This window comes from Ambystoma mexicanum, chromosome 5q (genome assembly GCF_040938575.1).
Source record: "Ambystoma mexicanum isolate Mex_15411 chromosome 5q, UKY_AmexF1_1, whole genome shotgun sequence".
In the NCBI taxonomy this organism is placed as follows: Eukaryota; Metazoa; Chordata; class Amphibia; order Caudata; family Ambystomatidae; genus Ambystoma; species Ambystoma mexicanum.
In genome coordinates this window covers 1,337,600,271-1,337,623,655 of record NC_090933.1, presented here as the reverse complement: position 1 = coordinate 1,337,623,655, position 23,385 = coordinate 1,337,600,271, and the positions used below count along the sequence as shown (strand labels likewise).

Here is a 23,385-nt window from a genome sequence, read left to right as displayed (position 1 = left end):
TCGCGTTTCAGCTCCTTAAGGTACAGCAAATGGCAATAAGCGTGGTTCCTGGCTGTCGAGATGGACTGTTCTTGCTTCTGGGGTCCCGCACTCTGCTGAGGGGGCTCGAGCTTGGTCAGTCCTGCTTCGTGGCAGTCAAGCGCATCTTCCAAAAACTTTTAGGCTGGCCTAAAGCAACATCCAGAATCTGGTGTCCCTCTCTCTGGCTATTTGGTTTCCTGCAGAAACTGAGGAAATTCATCCAGCTCCGAGATGGGTGTCCAGGTGGCTTACTTTGGAGATTGGTCCCACCAACTCAAAGGGAGAAGTCATTTTAGCAGGGGCTTCTCTGTCGATGCAAACTTGGCAAGTAGTCACTGCAGCAGGGCTTCTCCGGGCAAACCAACGGCCCAGGAGTTGGAGCAGCTGTCCTCTTCCAGCTCGTCTTCGCTTCTTTCGTTCCAGTGGTCGACTCTGCCTTCCAAGCCAAGAGAAGAGACTCGCTTTTTAAACAGTTTTCTCTCATTCATTCCAGCCTAGCTGCCACTCACCCAGCGGGATGGCTGTCCTTGCCGGTCCTTGTTCGCAGTCAGGAAAAATCATGGTAGTTTGTTGTAAAACCACTGCCACTAGCCATTTTGAGAGGAAAGGGTAGCATTGGACTGCTACATTTTCTAGGCAACCCCTCCAACACTCTTTTGTAAGATAGGTTGTGCTGGGTCTAGGAATTTAAAAAGACTTGTAAAGTTAATTTAACTTTACTTTTCTCAGGGAAACAGTATATCGCAGAGAAGGTATCTAAACCTTGGGACAGCCTTAAATGCCTTCCTGTGTCACTGCATTGATGGTGCTGTGTGACACACATGAAAAGATGCCTATGGAGTTGTCTGAAACTCCATAGTCAAAGAACACAAGTTTAAAACACATCAAAATACATGAGTGGGGAAAAAAGGTTCACGCTCTCTCCAGGTAACAAAATCAAGTCCTCAAAATCCAGCAAAGTTGCTGGGGGTCTCTAAGGTGAAGGGAATTGGCACATTTATGAGAATTCTCCCGAACACCGGGAACCTCGCTACCCTCCGATTTCAGGCCCAGATACCTGCCCTCCCAGCTACACACCTGCACTGCCTCCTGGCAACTCCTGCTCTTGGGTCTATATCTGCAACCCTAAAGTCCCCTTCCAGCAGTTATTGGACACCTGTTGTCTACACCTTATTCTCGCACTTACCACCTGCTGCCCGCACTACCTGTTGTTTTATCACGTGTTCAGCACTTTCCACTACCCCCCCCCACCCCTCGCACTTCCTTTCCCTCTCCCCTGCACTTGCACGTTCTCAATATCACTGGGCCTAGTAAGATAGTTGTTTTTGTCCACCCTTGTTTCCCCTCCCTTGCCTCGTTGTGCTCTGAAAAAACGTGTGTATGGGCATGATGCAAATAAAATATAATATCCTAATAGAAGTGCCTCCAACTGTCAGCATGCATGTGGGAGCAAGCAATGTCAAAGCCACACTGTGAAGGGTTCTAAAAATGATCAAACGTTCAAAAGGGAGTTGGTGGTTCAGTTAAGTAATTTACAACTCCCCCTTCAACCCCCCCCCCCCCCCTTCTCCGATTCTTCTTAGGACTTACCAGGTCTTCTGGAGAGGGTCTGAGGACGCATTGCCCGCCATATATCCTTGCAAAGATTAACCTACCTGAAAAGTATCTACTTTGGAACTAGTGAACATTGAACACAATGCCCCAAATCATCTTTGTTTTGAACTCTACGGAAGACGTTATTTGATTATCTTGAATTGTTTTCCATTTCTTTTTTTTAAAACTTTATTTATTGGCAGAAAGTTAAGACAGGCATGTAACAGGGTACATTAGTCATCAGGTACAATCGCACAACATCCAGAAACACACAAAGGCAGGGTGCCGCCTCATTGGAGAGAACAATTAGCTTTTGGAGCAGCCCAGCTTGGGCGAGAAGAGACACGGGTTAGTGACATGGTGTGGCAGAGCGTGCTTGGGAAGGGGAGGCCGTCCTCTCCACATCGTCTCTATTATTCAGATAGCTGCGGAATTCTGTCCACACATTTTTGGGTCGTGATGTGGGAGGCAAGGACGCAATGTATTCCTCTTCACACAATTGAGTCCAAGTAAGGGCTTTAAGCCACATCGAGAAGGTAGGGGGGCTATGCCTCTTCCAGTTTTGCAATATACACCTTTTTGCGACAATGGCTCCAACATTCAAGAACTTAGACATTTTCCTTGCACTTCCCCCTCCCAGATTCCAAACAGTAGTACAAGTGGGTTCACATCCACCGGGGTCTCTATTATTTCGGAGAGCGCCTCCGCCACAGCCACCCAGAAAGCGTGAATCGCAGGGCATGCCCAGAACATGTGAATGTGGTCAGCTTCAGGAGATTTACACTTTGGGCATGCACAGGACAGGGCGCCAGCGAATTTCGCCACCCTAGACGGTGTGTAGTAAAGCCCGTTGAGGAATTTAAATTGAATGCAGCGGAATCTGGCGCTTAGAGAGACTGTGCGTGTATGTGCACACATCTTCCTCCACAGTCCCTCAGGTATTTCTATTGCGAGCTCCCCAGCCCACGCCTCACGTGGTTTGAGAGACCCAAACACCTTCTTCCCCAGCTGCATTTTGTACAGATTGGATAACACCCTCTTGGATCCCGCAGAGTTCGCTATGTACTGGAGTTCGGGTGAATCAGGGGGTTTGTTTGGATACGAGTGCCACATGGCACGAACCGCGGCTCGGAGCCTGTAGTACTGAAGCATCTCAAGGAGTGAGTTAGTGTGTTCAGGGCGCCATGTTTGGGGGGTGATAAACTTTCCCTCTGGGAAGAGGTCCGTCAGGCCCCGATAGCCAAGTTGTTCCCAGTATTGAGAGGTGCCGGTCGTGTGTGGGGGCGAGTCCTGGAAACCGCCACAAGGGGAGCCATTTATAGTACGGGGGCAGCTTCTGTTCGGTGTGTAAGATAGCAGTCCAAGCCCTTATCGTGGCAGTCACTGGGTCGAGTTTTACATGCGGAGGGGGTTTCTGAAGTGCATACCAATGGGAGGCATGCTGGGCCTGGGCCGCGTACCAGTACAGTTGTAGGTCTGGTGCCGTAAACCCCCCTTTATCATATGGAGCTGTCATGTGTTGCCACTTCATGCGGACCGACCCAGAGTGCCAGAGGAACTGGGCGCACTCTGAATGAAGCTCCTTGAAATACTGCTTTCCGGGCCAGATCGGGACATTAGTAAAGACATAAAGGAGCTTGGGGACCACTATCATCTTTATCAAGGATAGTTTGGCTGCCAAGGATAGTGGTAGGTGTCGCCACTTGGAGAACTTGGAAATGATGAGCTGAGCCGCAGCTTCATAATTGTCCTTTAGTAGGGTCTTTTTGGATAGCGACACCTGCACTCCCAGGTACTTGACCCCATTCTGAGACCAGTGCAGGGGGTACTCACATGTCGGCTGTTGTCGCTGCAGTGAGGGGGAAGATTTCAGACTTTGAGTAGTTTATCCCAAACCCAGAGAAAGTGCCTATTTTGGTGACGTCTCGAATAATCGGGTTCAAGTATGTGGAGGGATTTCTGATGTAGAGGACGACATTCTCTGTGTATAGCGAGATTACTTCCGGATCATCAATTAACCGAATGCCTTTATTGGAGTGACGCCCTCTAACATGGTCTGCCATGGGCTCGATGGCAAGCGCAAAAAGGAGGGGGGGAGAATGGGCAGCCCTGGCGGGTCCTGCGGTGTAGTTTAATGAGGGGCGAAGGAACAGAGTTTACAAGGACCCTGGCTACCGGATCAGTATATAAGAGCTTTATGTAGGAGAGCATGTTTGGGCCCACACCCATCTTCTGTAGCACCGCCCACAGGTATTGCCATGCGACCATATCGAAGGCCTTTTGGGCATCGGGAGTTACAGCCACCGCATCAGCGCTCGGGTCAATCCTGGACATTACGTTAAATAGACGATGGATGTTGAGTGCCGTGGACCTACCCGGGATGAACCCGCTCTGGTCCGGATGAACCATGTGGGTCATAAAAGGGAGAAACCTATTTGCAATTATTTTGGCGAAGACTTTCATGTCAGTATTAATGAGGGATAGTGGTCTATAGGACCCACACTCTTCCGGGGGTTTACCCGGTTTGGGGATGACTGTTATTAAGGCTTCCCGTAAGGAGGGGGGGAGGATGCGTAACCAAAGTGCTTCGGTCCAGACCCCGTGTAGTGCTGGTGCTAAAACTGCCACATGTTCCTGGTAAAACTCAGAGGTGAGTCCGTCCGGGCCAGGGGCCTTGTTTTTGGGAAGGTCTGATATTACCTGGACTATTGCCTCTAGTGTGAACGGGGCTTCAAGACACTCTCTGGTATCCCGGGAAATAACCGTCATAGGGATGCTTTCTAGGAGGTCATCTTGATCTGAGTGTCCGGGCCGGGGGCCATATAGCTCGGCATAAAAGGTAGCGAATATGTCGCGGATGCAGCGGTCAGACCAGTGTTTGTGTCCCTTCTCATCTAAAATACAATCGATCCTGGTCCAGCCGCCTTCCGCTCGCACCATTCTGGCCAGTGTTCTACCCGACCTGTCCCCCTCTCCATATCTGCGGGCGGCGATTGGAAGGGCGTGGTATTGCACCTCCCTTGTAGCATGTGACTCGAACTGTTCCACCTCAGATCTGATCTCTGCTAGTATCTCTGGGACGGTGTAGCAAGGTATTTCTGCTCAAGGGCTTTGAGCTTAGTTTCCGAAGTGTTTAGGGATTGCCTAATAGCCTTCAGAATGCTTGCTTCTTTAGAGATGCACATCCCCCTGATGTACACCTTGAATGCCTCCCACCTGACCCCCTCCGATGTCTCCGACGTGCTGTTATTTTCGAAGAATGTGGTAACGTCTGCTAGTATTTCAGCTCTGAATACAATGTCCGCCAGGGCGGCAGACTTAAAGCGCCACGCGGGACGTGTTGGGCCCTCGTTGCCGATCAGGATCTGTAGCAGCACAGGGGAATGGTCAGACAGCGTGCGTGCCAGGATCTTAACGTCCGAGACCCTGCCCACCAGCCCTCCAGAGAGCAAAAACACATCGATTTGTGAGGAGCTATCGTGTACAGTGGAATAGAATGTATAGTCCCGTTCGTGAGGGTGGAGGGTCCTCCATATATCATGCAGATTAAGGGCATCCATATGTGCAGGGAGTCGAGCTGCAGCTCGCGTCGTGGTTCTGCGGGTGGTTGTTGTTCTATCTAGGGTATTATCAATTATCAGATTCATGTCTCCTGCCCATATGATAGGGATATCTGGGTATCTCATTAGGATGGAGGCCACATTATCAAAGAACTCGGGCGAATCAGTGTTGGGCGCGTATAAATTGACCAGTATGCAGTCCTCATGAGCCAAGGTGCAGTGTAAAATAACATATCTGCCTTCTGTGTCAATGTGGGACGAGTGGAGTGTGAAGTTTAAAGATTTATGGATAAGTGTCAGGACACCTTTAGCTTGAGTGGAATATTGAGTGTAATACCTATTGAGACCCCAGGTGTGTGCTATAATGGACGATAAATGTTTCCGAGCGTGCGTCTCCTGTAGTAGGAGGACCTTAACCCCATGTCTCTGTGCATATGTCGCAATCCTTCGTGTCTTCGTGAAATTTGTCAGCCCCCGTACATTCCAGGACATCATCCTGACCGCCATATCACCAGTTTACGGAACATCCCAGGTTAAGCATCTAACATTGATTCTCATGATGTGTGCCGTCCCAGAAAACAGTTGCCACCCTTTGGAGCCAGTCCCAACTCCTCTGCCGTTTTGTATACAATCTACCCCAACTTCTGCCACCCCCTCCCTCACCGCCCTGCCCCAACCAGCAGTGTATGAAAACCCACCCAAACCTTGACCCATTGCACACCTTCCCCAACTTGGCGGCACCGGGAAACTAGCCCAACCGGGGCCAAAACACAAACATTTAGACTCAGAAGGAATTGCAGCCGCAGTGGGGGCTGCCGCTGCCGTTCTACCCACTTTTACTAATATCAGTTACAATAACATAATATCTGACTGGACTTCAGCTGACAAGCAAACAGTTTAGGAGAGAGGATACTGGAGCGCTTAGATTCCACGGGACAAACCCAGTTGGTACATAGCCGCAAAAGTATGTCTTACATCCCTAAGGTCCGTTTTTACACAATGCTGTACCGTTTTGCGGATCAAGGCTCAGTGTGTGGCGTCACAGGTAAATGATCTCCCTGTACATTCCCCTCACTTAAATGTGCTTACACTGCAGTGTTGCAGGGCCACTAGGTGCCCGCTATCCGATAGAAGGGGGGGGGTCAGAGCCCACCAGGGCTGCTCATAGTACCTACACCACCATCCCTAGCACCCATTACGGGATATCATGGGTTTCGACCTTAGACGTCTTCTATCCGCCCCCCAGGAGGGTCAGCCGGTGGGATCTGCGCCTCAAACTTGATGGCCTCATCCGGGACAGTGAAAAAGTAGTGTTTGTTGCGGTGGGTGAACTTGAGGCGGGCAGGGAAGAGCATTGCATATTCAATTTTCCGCTCTCTCAGTAGCTTCTTCACTCCGTTGAATTGACGCCTTTCCGTCTGAACTGCCACCGAGAAATCGGGAAAGATTCTGATGACTTGTGAATCCATCCTGAGTTCCCCTTTTTCCCTGGCTAACCGGAGGATATGATCCCCTGTCCTTGTAGCTCAGAAGTTTTGCAATGATTGGTCTAGGGAAATCCCCAGGTTTAGGTCGAGGTGCCAGGGAGCGGTGTGCCCTTTCCACGGTAAAAAACGGCGAGAGTGGCGGGTTGTCAAGGAGGTCTCCAAGTAGTTGTTCGACCGCAGTTTCCATGCAGCCCTTCAGCGCAGATTCGGGCACCCCCACAATGCGGACATTGTTCCTCCGGAACCACGATTCTAGGTCATCACATTTGGCCTTTATCTGTTTCATGTTGCGGACAAGTTGTGAGACCATGTTCTGTAGGGTGTGGACGTTGCTCAGTCTCGGCAATTCTGGTCCCATGCTGATCGATCTTCGCTCTCGTTGAGGCGACGTTTGCGTTGATGTCGTCCAGCCTTTCATGGAAGGCAGCAAAGTTTTTAGCCATGGATTCCATCATCGTGGAAAGGTCTGCCTGAGGGGGGTCCTGGGTGCATTCCTTCTCCTCCTCCTCAGGTGGCGGAGAAGACGCTGCGTGCTCCGCTCTAGGCGCTAACTTTGCGAATCTGTCCATGGCGCCTGGTTTACCGTTAGACCTCGGCTTACTGGGCATTGCGGCGGAGGGAGCACCTGCCTGGGTGTGCCCGATGACCACTTTAGGATGGCGCGTCGCTGATGGGACGGAGATTAGACCACAGTTGTAGCGCTTAAGTCGCACGAGAGCAGTAGGCGCAGTATTATGTAGCCAGGCTGTGAGGGCACTAGTGGCGGAGGCACTGTTGGGGGTGATCCAGGAAGGGCTAGGTAGTCGCCAGTTATATGGTACCGTCTATATGTGCCTAAGGTTCGCCGGCGGAGCAGGTCAGAACGTTGAGCAGCGCCGTTTGACTGGATGGGGGGGGGTCCCAGATCTATCCGCACCAGATGTTACATCACATTTTACAGACCCTGTTGAGGCCTCCAATGGAAGGTAGTGGCAAAGTGTTGTCCCCAGGCCGAGCTGGGGAAGCAGGGCCAGCGTTCGTAAGTGCACACCAGCGCAATGCAGGGGAGTGTTTGGGGCCCCGTCAGACCGGAGGGAATGAGGCCCAGTCCAGGTTTGTTCACCCACCTTGCAGCTGGATCCCCGCCGCCCTCGTATTTCAATGCGGCGGCTGAGCAACGCAGCCCTCCAGGAGTGAAGATCCAGGATCGGGTGTGGCGGCCGCGAGCACACGCGGGTGCGGGGGCCGGGCCTCCCAGTCCGCAGCAAGTGGAGGCAATCCGAGCCTCCAGCGCAGCCGCCACGTAGGAGGTATGCTGGATGAGGGCCCGTCCAGGCCTTCGCCGCGCGGAGTAGAGGTGCAGCAAAAGAGCACCACAGGGCCGGCGGAGGCGTCCCGACAGGGGGCCAGGGTCTGTCACCGCAGGATTCGGCGAGTGTCCAGGAGGAGATGGGGCGCCAATGGCCGGGAGCCCAATCCGCGGCAGCCGGAGCCGATCAGGTGTCCGGGGCCCGCAACCGTCCGGGGAACGGCAGCGGGGTGAGAGTCGCACAGTATGCAAGCCCCGGCTGACGGGCCCCACCGGGGATCTGCGCCGTCCGAGGCGCCTCGGAGCAGGGAGGCCAGCGAGGGCGTCGCGTCAGGAGGCCACAGGTCACCTCCTCCGGGGCTGGCGAGGAGGGGACGTCGCACCACAGGGCCCGAGGCCCGTAACTCCCTCTCCCAGCACCGTTTCTCGCCCAAATTTCACTCGGGTGCACAGGATGATAGGGGGACCAAAATCACTGTGGTTTCGTAGTGGAAGTATTCGGTATACCGCCGATGTCCAACAGATAGCAGTGGGTAGAGACGGGGCTCACTGGCAAGGCAGCCATTTTCTTCGGCTGCTCAACAGCGCCCCCGAATTGTTTTCCATTTCTAAAAGTACTTACCTGTGTTGCAGTGGTGATTTAATCAAATGCTTTTTTAGTTCTTGTAATGGGGAATGCATATATTGGGTTTTGTGTGACAATATGTGAGCATGTGTTGTATTTGCTTAGTGTAATGCAAAGGAAACCAGGTGACCTTGTAGCCCTTGGAGTGACGTTGTCAGTGAGTGATCATTTGTGCATTATCACTGCATTACATTTTTCTGTAGGCGAGTGGCAGTGCGCCAGGACACGTGCAGCATTGTGGCCATCTCCTTGAACATCATGCAGAAGGTCCATCCCGTCATCTGGTCCCTAACGAATCTGCCCTTCGACTGCACGCAGGTGCTGGCGGTGCCGAAGCCCATCGGTGAGTGAGCCTTGGCAGAGAACTTTGACCGCCTAGAAATGTAGTGCTCATTGATGAATCAGTTGTTTTCATTGTGATGAATATGGGTAACACAAATACAGTACAGGATTCTCACTTATCATTATTGCTGAACGTGATCAACGAAAATAGGTTTTAACTGTTTTGAGAACGAGTCTCCATAACCCCCTCCCCCCCACCCTCCCGCCGTCCCTGGTACGCACCCCTCCTCCCTCCCAGGTCCACACGGTCCAAATAATCGGAACACTAACCAAGGCTTTGGGATGCATTGCCTTTTCTACTTTATGTAGGCCCTTCGCACAGTAGTTCTGATTACTGAGAGAAATGAACATAGAGAAGTTAGAAAGTAGAGCTGGTAGAAACAGCCTGCCTTGGCGGGTGCAAGTGTAATTGTGCTCTGCTGTAAACTGATCCATGGCGTAGGGGTAGCTTCTCTTAGAAATTCGAGAAAAGGGAGCCATTGAGTATCAATGTGTGTGTGGGATTCCATAAGCAAGGCAGTGAGTCTCTCCATTTAATAAACTTTCGCTTTTCGCAGCCGGTCAGTTTTGGTAGGGAGCGCGTTTGATTTTCATGTTATGGTAACACAGACACGGGGCGCTAGAAGGTTTCTGGTGTTAAGGAGAATTCTCATAAATGTTCTAATTCCCTCTACCTTAGAGCCATCCAGCTATTTTGCTAAACTTTGGGGCTTTGAACTTTTTAATTCTGTTTGTTTTTGGTTATGGAGTTTTAAGATGACTCCATAGGCATCTTTTCATGTGTTACACAACACCCTCAGTGCAGTGACACAGGGATGTCTTTCAAGACTTCCCAAAGGTTTAAATACCTTCTCTGGGATAAACTGCTGTTCCCCAGAGAATGTAAGGTTAAATTGGACTTTGCTAGTCTTTTTAAATTCCTAGACCCAGCACACACTATCTTCCATTAGAGTGCTGGAGGGGTTACATAGTATCCCCTGTGTCTAAATACTCAAGTAGCTGTCAAATGCTACCTTTTCCTATCGAAATGGCTGGTGGCAGTGGTTTTACAACCGCTACCATGATTTTTCCCGACCGCGAACACTGGTAGCTAAAAACCGCAGGAGCCATGTTTTTCAAGATGGCGCCTTAAGCCCCTTTGTTTAAACAGGACCGGTCTTTTTTTCACTGTTTCTTTTTCGGAAAGGTCCTTCTAGTGTTTTGTATCTGTGCGCCAAACCAGGTTTGGTCCCTTTGTTCGTATGCCTTTGGCAGGCGTCTGGACTGAAGACAGCCTCTGCCGCCCGAGTGTCTGGGGTGGGCAGGGAGTGAGGGAGGTGCCCGAAACTCCCTGTACTTAGTCTCCTAGGAGACCCAAATGCACTCTGACATGATTGGCTGGCTGACTGTCTGGCAAGGACAGCCACCCTGCTTGGTGAGTGACAGCTAGGCCTGAATGAAAGGGAGAGAACTGCTTAAAAGGCGAGTCTCTTGGACTGGAAAGCAGACTCGACCCACTGGAACGAAAGAACCGAAGACGAGCTGGAAGAGGACAGCTGCTGCAACTCCTGGACCGTTTGCCTGGCGAAGCCCTGCTGCAGGTCCGGATTGCCAAGTTCATCTCGACAGAGAAGCCCCTTCAAGAGCGACTTCTCCCTTTTGAGTTGGTGGGACCAATCAACTCGTAAGCTACCTGGATACCATTCTCGAAGCAGGTTACGATTAACCAGGGAGAGAGAGACCAGCTTGTGTCCTTGAATTACAGCTACTGGAACTGAAGTGACTCCATTTTGTCCGCGTTTTCTGACGATCTAGGCTCCGGTACAGTGAGATCTGCAGGAATTGCCAGGAACCAACGTCTTCTGCTGCATCTTGTTCTTCATATTAAGATACTGTGCCAACCCGATTGAGAGAGCGCCTCTCTCGCGGTTAAAGTTCGTGGAACTTTCCCAACTCGCAGACCTCATCAGCTTGTGACCCAACATGATTCTTTTTCGTAAAACAAACTACTTCTGAGAACTTTGGCAAAGACTTTACCGTTTACTTCAAGAACTGCTCTTTCATATCCAAGGCACGAGTCCATTGACTTTGGCCTAGGCCTATTGAACTAAATTGAGTCTTCTAGTAAACTATAACTATTTGCACTGCCTAAGAAAGTATTTGTGACCTTTGCTGCTAACTTGTGCATTTTTCTCCCATTGAAAGTAACTGAAATGCCATTTTGCTCCTATTCCAGGGGAGCCTAATTTGGTCAGAAACTTAATGGATTGCTATTGAAGTGTGTTTGTGTATAATATTAAGTTGCCGCCTTCTAGTGAATGTTTTCTAAATTATTGTGTAATTGAGTGTTTTACCAAGAAACCTTGAGTGTACGGCATACAGCATGTTGCCGGCTGAATACTCTACCCCCACCGCCACACCCGCCGAAAGTGACTGGGGCACTGATGATGACCAGACATCCGTGTTGGATGTAATCGACTTTGAGGTGGCCGCTTCTAGGTCTGCCATGCCCGACCCCTCTTGGCCTGACACAAGTCTCGCTTTGGGGACAACACCTGGCGACAAGGTGTAAAGACTGGTAGGGGGGTCTGTACTTCCGCTCTCTATATGGTAGAGGGGAGGCACAGAGGGCCCCAGCCAAGATTCTCTAATATGGTAACGATGGACGAGCAATCAAGGCCTAGCTTCTCAGGAGGTGATGCAGGCTGGTTCTTAAGTACAGTGTATCCCCAAGCCCCCACAAAGGAATGTCCACACACTGTATTACTGAAAACACAGTCTTTATATAATTAATATTCAAGGGTTATGTACACTTATCACAATAACGCACTTTGTGCTCAGGAAAATCAGCAATGGTAAATATCTACAATTCTAAAGTGGTACCACTAATATTAGACCTCATTAAAGTGCATTCACAATACTGTTAAAATGGCACACAGATCAATAAGAAGGAAACCAGCAATAGAGAGAGGAGAGATAACAGAGGGTTGAAACAATAGGCAGAATACTGGCCCCTACCACTGGACACAGTTCTGTGTGGAGATCCCCCCACCTGGGCAACCTGTAAAATAAAGAGATATAACACCAGCCCAGTCCATATATTGTTCAATAGTCTATTTCTCTCCTATAATGTTTTTACCCCCCCAATGTACCTGGTGGAGTCGAGTTCTTCGAAGAGGCGTCGACAGATCCTTCTTGAATGACCCCCTTTAAAGCAGGAGTCACGGATCGTCGAGAGGCGTCGAGAAGCGTCGAGGAACTCGGTGTTCGGTGTCGGGGAATCGACGGCCCTTCTTGAATGCCTTCCCTTTCAAGCGGGAGACACGGGGCGTCGAACGTCCGACAACAAACAAGGTAGAACGGCGTCGATGAGGCGGCAGGCTTCGATCCGAGCGGTGCTCGTCGGCGTCGAGACGTCGGCGTCCTGCGAGGAAGAGGCGTGCGGGGCACCTCGGCGACACTAGTTCTGGACCGCAAAGATTGTGGGTGACGGTGGCCCAGCAAGGGCGTCGAGTCGCTCGAGTCTTTGGGGTCGTGAGGTGGCGGGAAACCCACCGGCGGATTCTCCTCGGCGCGTTGGTCGTCCTCGACTTTCTCCGGTGGGACAAAGCGGCCGACGATGCGGACGAGGGAGTCCTTCAAGGCAAATGTTCTTAGGCAAGGAGCGGACGGCTCCGGTCGTCGGCGGCACGGCGTCAAGTGGTTCCCACGGCGGGGCAACACAACTTCGACGGGCCTCCAGCGGTTACACAGACCTGCGAACCCTGGTCGACGGCAATGGACTTCGACAGCGTCGATGTCCGGGTGCTTCACTTCGATCTCCTCGGCGGTCCTGTCTCGGGTCGGCAGCCTTTCGAGGGTCTGACTTCCAGGGCGCTTCGGCGAAGATTCAGCGGTGCTCGATGGTCCCTCGGAGCACGGGAAGAGGGCGCCTAGCCAGGTCCTCTCTCGGGTCAGTCCTCGACGATTTCGACAACCTTCAGTTCCGTCGAAGCAAATGCCACAGCAAGTCTTCTTCTTCCAGCTGGACGTCGAGGATCAGCAAATCCAGTTACTCTTGAGTGGAGACTCAGCTTCTGAATGCTTCTGAACAATTTCCAGTGGTGAGAGGTCCCCAGATATACTATCCTGTCTCTCATCCACACTGCTGGCACACACACAGCAGCCAATCACACAGAAGGGCATTCATGCAGTCAGTCAGCCAATCAGGCACACAGTGCATTCAGGCCACACTCCTCCCTTTCAGACACTCACAACAAGGAATGTGGATTGGGACAAGTACCCAGCCATTCAACACTACACACTGCATTCAGGCCAGTTTCGGGCAGGGCTGTCTCAGTCTTTGTCTCACATGCCAGAAACCAGACAACCACAACAAGAAGTGTATATTGGTCACACACTCCATTCACCCAGGTCCCACCCACAGGAGGTACCCACAACATACAGTCAAAGGGAAGGCTCCAGTCAGTCTAGCTGGGCCTTCACAACAACACCATATATGGAACTTCCACCCAACAGCCAGTCAGGGGGAAGGGACAGAGTCAGGGCTTCCCAGGACTTTGGGAAAAACAAGACAACAGGCAATAGAAAGCAAGAGGCCACAGGGGCCATCTTGTTTTCTATCAGGAATCAACTGATCCCAATGGCAGGGCCTGGGTATCCCAAAATGGAGGACGCCCAGAGCACCTGTCTAATTCAGCATGGAGCTGCCACCAGCCCATACCCTGCTCTGTGGGCCACCCACAGGTGCCAAAAAACATACACTAGGGGCACAGGGTTGTACCCCTACCCATGGGTGCCATAAGGGTATCCCATGGGTCTGTTCACCAAACCAAAAGAGAGAGCTGCACTGCCAGGAGTCCCAAATGGACTCCTGGGCAGAAAACATAACAGAACACACGATAAAAGGCAGAAAAGGACAAGGATTCAGAGGCCCTGTCCCTCTGATGCATTTCCAGCATCACAGTCGCCCCCCCCAGACTGAGGTGGAGGGTGTCTAATCTCCCACGGGATAGACACCCTCATCCAGACGGTCAACATACCTTCTGGAAAGGCCATCCGCATTATCGTGACTCTTCCCTGGTCTGTGCTCTATGGTGAAGTCTAGCCCTTGCAGGCTAATGGACCACCTGAGCAATTTCGGGTTCTCACCCTTCATCTGCATATGCCACTTCAGGGGCTTATGATCTGTTTGGACCTTGAAGGTAGACCCCGTAAGGTAGGGCCTAAAACGCCTAAGGCTCCAAACTATGCTAAAACACTCCTTTTCAACAGTAGCCCACCTAAGTTCTCTACCCTTGAGTTGTCTACTGATGAATATGATAGGGTGTTCTCTCCCTTTGTCATCTAACTGGGACAAGACGGCTCCAATTCCGGTGTCGCAGGCATCCGTCTGGACGATAAAGGGTCGGCTGTAGTCAGGCGCACACAACACAGGTGCCCTACACAGACTTTCTTTCAAGCCATCAAAGGCCCTCTGACAGTCTTCAGTCCAATTAACCTTCCTAGGTTGTTTGGGCGAAGTTAGAGCTGTCAGGGGTGCAGCTATGGTTCCATAGTCTGCCATGAAATTGCGATAGTACCCAGTGAGGCCCAAAAAGGCTCTCACCTGGGTTTGAGTAGTGGGAGTCTCCCAGTTCTGTACGTCCTGTACTTTACTGGAGAGAGGTTGGATTTGACCCCCTCCTACCTCATGACCAAGATAGGTAACTTTCCCCTGAGCTATCTGGCACTTGGTGGCCTTGATAGTGAGGTTAGCCCTTTTCAAGGCCTGCAACACCCTATCCAGATGTGTCAAATGCTCTTCCCAGGTGGAACTGTAGACGGCAATGTCGTCTAAGTAAGCCACACAAAAGGCTTCCAGCCCACTGAGCGCATGGTTGACCAATCTCTGGAAGGTGGCAGGGGCATTCTTCAACCCAAAGGGCATGACCCTAAACTGGTAGAGTCCCTCAGGTGTTGAGAAGGCCGTCTTTTCCTTGGCATGGTCCGTCAGAGCTATTTGCCAATAGCCTGAGGTAAGGTCAAAGGTGCTCACAAATTTGGCAGCACCTATGGTGTCCACGAGCTCATCAGCCCTGGGCAATGGGTGCGCGTCAGTTTTGGTGACGGCATTGACTCCTCGGTAGTCCACACAGAACCTCCAATCCTTGGTACCCGCCTGGGAACTTGCCTTGGGGACAAGGACCACTGGACTGGACCAGGGACTGGTTGAGGGTTCAATAACACCCAGATCCAACATCTTGGCGACCTCAGCCTGGATGTGGTTTTTGACGGTATCTGACATACGATAGCTCCTGCTCTTGACAGGCACGCTGTCACCAGTGTCAATTTCGTGCTTACACCACGGTGTAAGGCCCGGTGTCAGTGAAAACAGAGAGGCATACTGCTGGAGCAAAGCCCTGCAGGCCCTCTGCTGCTCCGTTGTCAAATCGGGAGAGAGTTGTACTCCCTCCACTGAGCCATCCTGAGGGTTGCTATGCAGCAAATCAGGAAGGGGCTCACTCTCATCCTCTTCTTGCCCTGAAGCTAGCAAGAGACATGAGACCTCCGCTCGTCTGTGGAAAGGCTTGAGCCTGTTGACATGGAATACCTGGGGGGCTACCCCAGAGGCTCCCATGTCAACCAGATAATTGACTTCGCCCATCTTGGAGATGATCCTGAAGGGTCCAGTCCACTTGTCTGCCAAAGCTCTAGGCTTGGTAGGCTCCATCACAAGGATTTCCTGTCCCGGAGTCCAATCCACTTGCGAAGCTTTAAGGTCATGCCAGTACTTGTTCAATTCCTGGCTGGCCTTGAGATTTGCTGTTGCCTGACCCATCATTTGTGTCATCCTCCGCCTGAGGCCTAACACATAGTCCCCCACTTGCTTGGCGGGACCTGGAGGGGTGGCTTCCAAGCCTTCTCGGATCAAGGCGAGGGGCCCCCTCACGGGATGTCCAAAGAGTAACTCAAAGGGGCTGAAACCAACACCCTCTTGAGGTACCTCCCTGTAAGCAAACAGCAGGCATGGCAGGAGGAGATCCCATTTCCTCCTTAGGGGCTCTTCCAAAGCACCTAGCATGCCCTTGAGAGTTTTGTTAAATCTCTCAACCAGACCATTGGTCTGGGGGTGGTAAGAGGTGGAGAACTTGTAGGTTACCCCGCACTCTTTCCACATGGTTTTCATGTAACTAGACATGAAGTTGGATCCTCTGTCAGAGACAACCTCCTTGGGGAATCCAACACGGGTGAAAATGCCCAGGAGAGCCCTGGCAACCACCTTGGCAGTAACAGTCCGAAGGGGTATTGCCTCAGGGTACCTGGTGGCATGATCTACCAAGACCAGGATGAACCGATGTCCACCTGAAGTGGGAGGGTCAAGGGGACCGACGATGTCGATGCCCACCCTCTCAAATGGTGTGCCAACCACTGGTAATGGCTGCAGTGGGGCAATGATCCTGCCTCCAGTCTTGCCAGACAACTGACAAGTGGGGCAGGTCCTGCAGTGGGACTCCACTTCTACCCCCATCCTTGGCCAGTAGAAATGGGCAGAGAGCCTCTGCTTAGTCTTCTTAGTCCCAAGATGACCAGCCAAGGGCACCTCATGCGCCAACTGCAGTAGGAAGGGCCTGTAAACCTGGGGTACCACCAACCTCTTGCGGGCACCAGGTTCAGGCTTAGTGGGCTCACTAACAAGGAGCTCACCCTCCCAATAAACCTTGAATGTCCTAGGCACTTCACCTTGTGCCTGGGACAGGGCCTGTTTCCTCAGACCCTCGAGAGAGTGGCACTCTCTCTGTCCTTTACAGAAGTCTGCCCGGGAGGGTCCCCCTTCAGCTAACAAGCATTGAAGGTCGGGGTGCTCCTCTGGGTTGAGAACCTCTCCCACAGGAGAGTCTTCTGTCTCTTCTCCCACAGGAGTTGAGTTTGGGTTTTCCACTGGACCCAGCCCGTCCGGAGTATGGATCCCAATGGGTGCTGTCGGAACAGCAGGAAGAGAAGGTGTTCCCTCCACAGAGGTGGCCTTCTTGGTCTTCCTTCTTCTTGCCTTAGGCCTCGCCTTTGGCTCGGGTACCTGACTCACAGCCAGACCCGGTGTCACCTGTGACCTAGTGACCGCAGCAGCAGTCAGGGGAAGACCATCCGAGATCAACCCCAACTCCACTAGATCATTACCTAACAGAATGTTAGCAGGGACATTGTCCTGAACCAGGACAGGAAGCTTTGCTGTCTTGTCTCCAATCATGAGTGTGACTAAGGCTACAGGTGATAATTTGGGAGGCCCACCAGCTAATCTGGTGGTTTGCAGAGGAGCACCTTCATAGTCCTCTGGCTTGAGCAGGGTCCTGTCCACCACTGTCATGCTTGCCCCAGTGTCTCTCAAACCAGTAGAAGGCTGGCCATTCAAGAGGACACTTCTCAAAAACCTACGGGTGTTCTGTGGGATAGTCGCCATTACTTCTGCGTACTGGTCCCAGGCCCCAAGGGACACTAAGGAAATCTCTACCGGAGCACCAAAGGTGATTCCGGTAGAGGAGGGGAGGACAGTGGCCTCCACCTCAGACACGGGGTAAGGGTAGGTCAGGCTGACAGCCTGTACTCCAAGTGCCTTACCTTTACACTTGGGGTCACCCCTTTTGTGATCCAGAGCCCCACAGTCCCAACAAGTGCCAGGAGTGCGGGGTACGGTACTGGAACCACTGGGAACCTGCTTTGCAGCAGGTGGACCACTACTCTTATTCCCACCCACAGAGGACTTATCCCCACTAGATTTTTGGGTCTTAGGAGAGGAAGGTTTTGGTTTACCCGACTGTGACTGCTTTTGGGACTCCTCAGCTTTCTGAGAGGCCCCCTTTTCTTTGTCCTTGTCCTTCCCACTGGGGTCCTTAGGGGACACCCGATGGGAGACCCACTTGTCAGCCAACCTAGCCAGCTTAAAGGGGTCCAAAAGGTTCTGGTCAGCCACATACTGACGCAGCTCTGGTGAACAGGCTTCAGAAAAATGCTCAAAAAACAAGAGGTGGGACAACTCAACAAAAGTTTTCACCTTGTATCCATCAATCCACCCCATCATGTTCATGTGCGCAGTACTCACCCAGTCAACCCAAGACACATTCTCTCTTTTCTTAAATTCCCTGAACCTTTTAAGGTATTGGGCAGGTGTCTTGCCAAACTTGGCAATCAAAGCAGACTTCATACACTCATACTGACCCCTTTCTTCCACACTCAGCTTCAGAATACAGTCATATCCAGTTTGAGGCACTCTGCTTAACAAACACTTAGCCCAATCTCTTATCTACATCATGAATTGCACAAGCCATTTCAAACGCTTCAATCCATTGGAGGATATCTGAACCCTCCACAAACACACCAACCAAATCTTTCATAAACTTGGTGGCTGGGGACCTGCCACTCTCAATTGGTCTAGCTGAAGTCTCCACTCGAGCTTTCTCTAACTGGATTCTCTGACATTCAGTGTCCTTTTCTTTGAGCGCAAGATCCCTATTCTTGAGTTCCACTTGCTGTGCCAGCTCCTCTTTCTTAAGCTCAGCTTCTATTTCCAACTTGCGATATTCAAAGGCTAACTTCATCCTTAATAACTCAAGTTCCATGGAATTGCTGGGGTTTGGAACAGAGGCAGCAGGAATGGTGGCATTCCCAGAAACAGATTCAGCGACAACCCCAGGGGCAGAGTCCTCACTGGTTGCATCCCCCCCTTCCTCAAGAGTTTCACCATCAGTCTGGTAATCCACCAGGGCAGCTATCAGCTCAGCCCTAGACTTATCCACAAAGTCTAACTCCCTGGCTTCACAAGCACTCTGGAGAGCCTCTAAGCTCATCCGAGTCAATTTACCATTTGCAATGGACTCCATTGCTTGTAATGCAGTTATTTGGAACACACCCGAACCTTAATCTAACAAAAGTGCGGATATTTTGTAAGTGGCACGGTTATACACTGAGTCTTAAAACCATAAGCATCCCACCGCTGCCACCAGCTGTAAAGACTGGTAGGGGGGTCTGTACTTCCGCTCTCTATATGGTAGAGGGGAGGCACAGAGGGCCCCAGCCAAGATTCTCTAATATGGTAACGATGGACGAGCAATCAAGGCCTAGCTTCTCAGGAGGTGATGCAGGCTGGTTCTTAAGTACAGTGTATCCCCAAGCCCCCACAAAGGAATGTCCACACACTGTATTACTGAAAACACAGTCTTTATATAATTAATATTCAAGGGTTATGTACACTTATCACAATAACGCACTTTGTGCTCAGGAAAATCAGCAATGGTAAATATCTACAATTCTAAAGTGGTACCACTAATATTAGACCTCATTAAAGTGCATTCACAATACTGTTAAAATGGCACACAGATCAATAAGAAGGAAACCAGCAATAGAGAGAGGAGAGATAACAGAGGGTTGAAACAATAGGCAGAATACTGGCCCCTACCACTGGACACAGTTCTGTGTGGAGATCCCCCCACCTGGGCAACCTGTAAAATAAAGAGATATAACACCAGCCCCGTCCATATATTGTTCAATAGTCTATTTCTCTCCTATAATGTTTTTACCCCCCCAATGTACCTGGTGGAGTCGAGTTCTTCGAAGAGGCGTCGACAGATCCTTCTTGAATGACCCCCTTTAAAGCAGGAGTCACGGATCGTCGAGAGGCGTCGAGAAGCGTCGAGGAACTCGGTGTTCGGTGTCGGGGAATCGACGGCCCTTCTTGAATGCCTTCCCTTTCAAGCGGGAGACACGGGGCGTCGAACGTCCGACAACAAACAAGGTAGAACGGCGTCGATGAGGCGGCAGGCTTCGATCCGAGCGGTGCTCGTCGGCGTCGAGACGTCGGCGTCCTGCGAGGAAGAGGCGTGCGGGGCACCTCGGCGACACTAGTTCTGGACCGCAAAGATTGTGGGTGACGGTGGCCCAGCAAGGGCGTCGAGTCGCTCGAGTCTTTGGGGTCGTGAGGTGGCGGGAAACCCACCGGCGGATTCTCCTCGGCGCGTTGGTCGTCCTCGACTTTCTCCGGCGGGACAAAGCGGCCGACGATGCGGACGAGGGAGTCCTTCAAGGCAAATGTTCTTAGGCAAGGAGCGGACGGCTCCGGTCGTCGGCGGCACGGCGTCAAGTGGTTCCCACGGCGGGGCAACACAACTTCGACGGGCCTCCAGCGGTTACACAGACCTGCGAACCCTGGTCGACGGCAATGGACTTCGACAGCGTCGATGTCCGGGTGCTTCACTTCGATCTCCTCGGCGGTCCCGTCTCGGGTCGGCAGCCTTTCGAGGGTCTGACTTCCAGGGCGCTTCGGCGAAGATTCAGCGGTGCTCGATGGTCCCTCGGAGCACGGGAAGAGGGCGCCTAGCCAGGTCCTCTCTCGGGTCAGTCCTCGACGATTTCGACAACCTTCAGTTCCGTCGAAGCAAATGCCACAGCAAGTCTTCTTCTTCCAGCTGGACGTCGAGGATCAGCAAATCCAGTTACTCTTGAGTGGAGACTCAGCTTCTGAATGCTTCTGAACAATTTCCAGTGGTGAGAGGTCCCCAGATATACTATCCTGTCTCTCATCCACACTGCTGGCACACACACAGCAGCCAATCACACAGAAGGGCATTCATGCAGTCAGTCAGCCAATCAGGCACACAGTGCATTCAGGCCACACTCCTCCCTTTCAGACACTCACAACAAGGAATGTGGATTGGGACAAGTACCCAGCCATTCAACACTACACACTGCATTCAGGCCAGTTTCGGGCAGGGCTGTCTCAGTCTTTGTCTCACATGCCAGAAACCAGACAACCACAACAAGAAGTGTATATTGGTCACACACTCCATTCACCCAGGTCCCACCCACAGGAGGTACCCACAACATACAGTCAAAGGGAAGGCTCCAGTCAGTCTAGCTGGGCCTTCACAACAACACCATATATGGAACTTCCACCCAACAGCCAGTCAGGGGGAAGGGACAGAGTCAGGGCTTCCCAGGACTTTGGGAAAAACAAGACAACAGGCAATAGAAAGCAAGAGGCCACAGGGGCCATCTTGTTTTCTATCAGGAATCAACTGATCCCAATGGCAGGGCCTGGGTATCCCAAAATGGAGGACGCCCAGAGCACCTGTCTAATTCAGCATGGAGCTGCCACCAGCCCATACCCTGCTCTGTGGGCCACCCACAGGTGCCAAAAAACATACACTAGGGGCACAGGGTTGTACCCCTACCCATGGGTGCCATAAGGGTATCCCATGGGTCTGTTCACCAAACCAAAAGAGAGAGCTGCACTGCCAGGAGTCCCAAATGGACTCCTGGGCAGAAAACATAACAGAACACACGATAAAAGGCAGAAAAGGACAAGGATTCAGAGGCCCTGTCCCTCTGATGCATTTCCAGCATCACACAAGGGCGTACAGAAACCACACACTTAAGCACACAACCCCATCATCGGTTTCAACAGTTCCGTCGAAACGCTTGAAAGCGCCAGTAGGACAGCTGATAATTTTGACAGAATCCTCTGGTCTGTTAGATCAGCAGCCTTCCCCGCAACCGCAGCATCATCTTGCGACTGGGCACTCCAAAGTTAAGGGTGCTACCTTTAAATCGAATTTGGACGCCAAAGTGCAATCATCCGCCGCTCCTGAGCCCCCTAAGGCCCCGCTAGGCCCAAAACCCACTCCTAGGCCCAATAGCCTTTCTGCAGGGGCAAAATCTACCGCTAGGCCCTATGGCGCTGCGGTAGGCAGTAAATCTACCACTGACCCGATGACTCATGCCGATTCGGCAGAGATTGAGGATAGTCTCGCCAGGATTACTTCGGCGGTTGGGCTGACGCCTAAAAACTGTTGAAATGCACGGAACGTACCGCGGGCAGGTCTAAAGACACGCCATGGCGCCCCAGTACTCGCAAAGCCTACAAGGACAGTCTTGAGCCTCTGTCCAACACTGTTGGGGACAAATTTCGATGCCAACGTGAGGAAGGCAACGTTTTTCCTCCTTTTGCCCCTTCTGGTTCGTCTAAGTGGACCAGGGAAAAGTTTGAAGGGTGCATGGACCACCTAGAAAGGATTGTCTCGCGCTAAGAGCATCCTTCCCCTAAGATCTTGTGAAGACCCTCTTTTGGTGTCGGATTCACGTTTCCCTGAAAATCTTGACTCCCAAGACCCCCCAGATGTACACTTACCAAGACATCTATGATCAGGAAGAAGATCCTTCCTTCTTGCAAGACTACAATGATGAGCAGGTGGATGCCATGGGCATCTGGGAGGAGACCCAGCAAGTGGAGACGGAGCCATGGGCGCTCCCCAAGCAAGATCAGGACAATGTTCTATGCCTGGATTCCCCTCCTTCCACTCCGGCCCGCCAGGCCTCGCCTGTGGACGATAAAATGGCTTTTAATGCCATTTTGAGGAAGGCAGCAGAGCACTTTAAGATCACCACCCAGGAGGCGGTACCCGAACAAGATTTCGTGGAGGACATTCTCAAAGAGAAACCCCCCTCAAGCCAAGCCATTCCTCTCCTGAACTCTATTAAAAGAAGGTTGGCACCTCCCTGGTCACGCCAGCACAGACCCGAGTAGTGAATCCAAGAGTGGAGAAACTATTTCTGCCATCTCCCGCTGTCAGGATTCCATGGCTCATATCCAGATTTTCAAAGAAACATTACATTAGAAATCTCATTAAGGAGATTCAGATAAACATTCATGTTTAGTCTTCACCATCACGTATTTAAGTAGGAGAATTGGTTGAGTGATGTTTGGGTTTTGGTTCTGATTTTAACATGCCAATATCTATGTAAGTTTCCTTAATGATAAAATATACAGGAAGTGCCTATTTCCCCAAGCCAAGATGGAAGTTCATTTCAACAGTGATTGGAGGAGAAGTGGAATATTTGCCAGAATTCTAAACTGCCTTTCATTCCAGTTTCCATAGAGCAAGGTTGCAGTTTTAATAGTTCTGATGATATTTAGTATAAGTTATTTTGGTAATCTTTTATGAGAAGAAAATCTAGATTGAAGAATTACTACTGAAAAGTCCTTTAAGAAGAAGTCATTTTAAACAAGGGCAATTTACAGATGAAGCAAGCTAAGTTTTGAATGTGAAATGTTCATACCTCTAGTTTACTCAAGAAGAAGTTTATTTTCTAAAGAACTAAGACTGTTATTTATCAGCATTTTAAAAGAACTTTTTACTTGTGTTCTACAGCGCGTGTTATTTAAGAAAATAAACAAACGTTAGGTTTCATTTTTACTCGCGGCTGCATGTGCAATTAGCTATTGAAAAGTGTTAGTTTAGTATCTGTTTATTTAGTATTGGTAATTTTAGTGTGCGGTATCTAGTATTGAATTCATTTAAATGTGGATATTATACGCGTAAAATACTAACTTCTATTGTGTAGTATTTGTATAGATTTGCACGCGCGTCTCTCATATTCGATGAACGTTTGAGTTAGAGTAAAGGACCCACTTGGGTGAGTTGCGTGCGTCCCGATCCTAGAGTCCATTTCCTTGTAGGGCGC

At 51.1% G+C, this 23,385-nt stretch overlaps 1 protein-coding gene across 4 annotated transcripts in view; it reads left to right on the top strand.

The window, feature by feature from the left end:
- The window catches only part of CPSF1 (cleavage and polyadenylation specific factor 1), a 777,662-nt gene that overhangs the window by 172,670 nt on the left and 581,607 nt on the right, over positions 1-23,385 (top strand). For all 4 annotated transcript variants that reach the window (XM_069621953.1, XM_069621950.1, XM_069621951.1 and 1 more), the window contains exon 8: positions 8,778-8,917. In XM_069621953.1, coding sequence (XP_069478054.1) covers positions 8,778-8,917 — 140 coding nt within the window. The remainder of the gene's footprint in view (positions 1-8,777; positions 8,918-23,385) is intronic.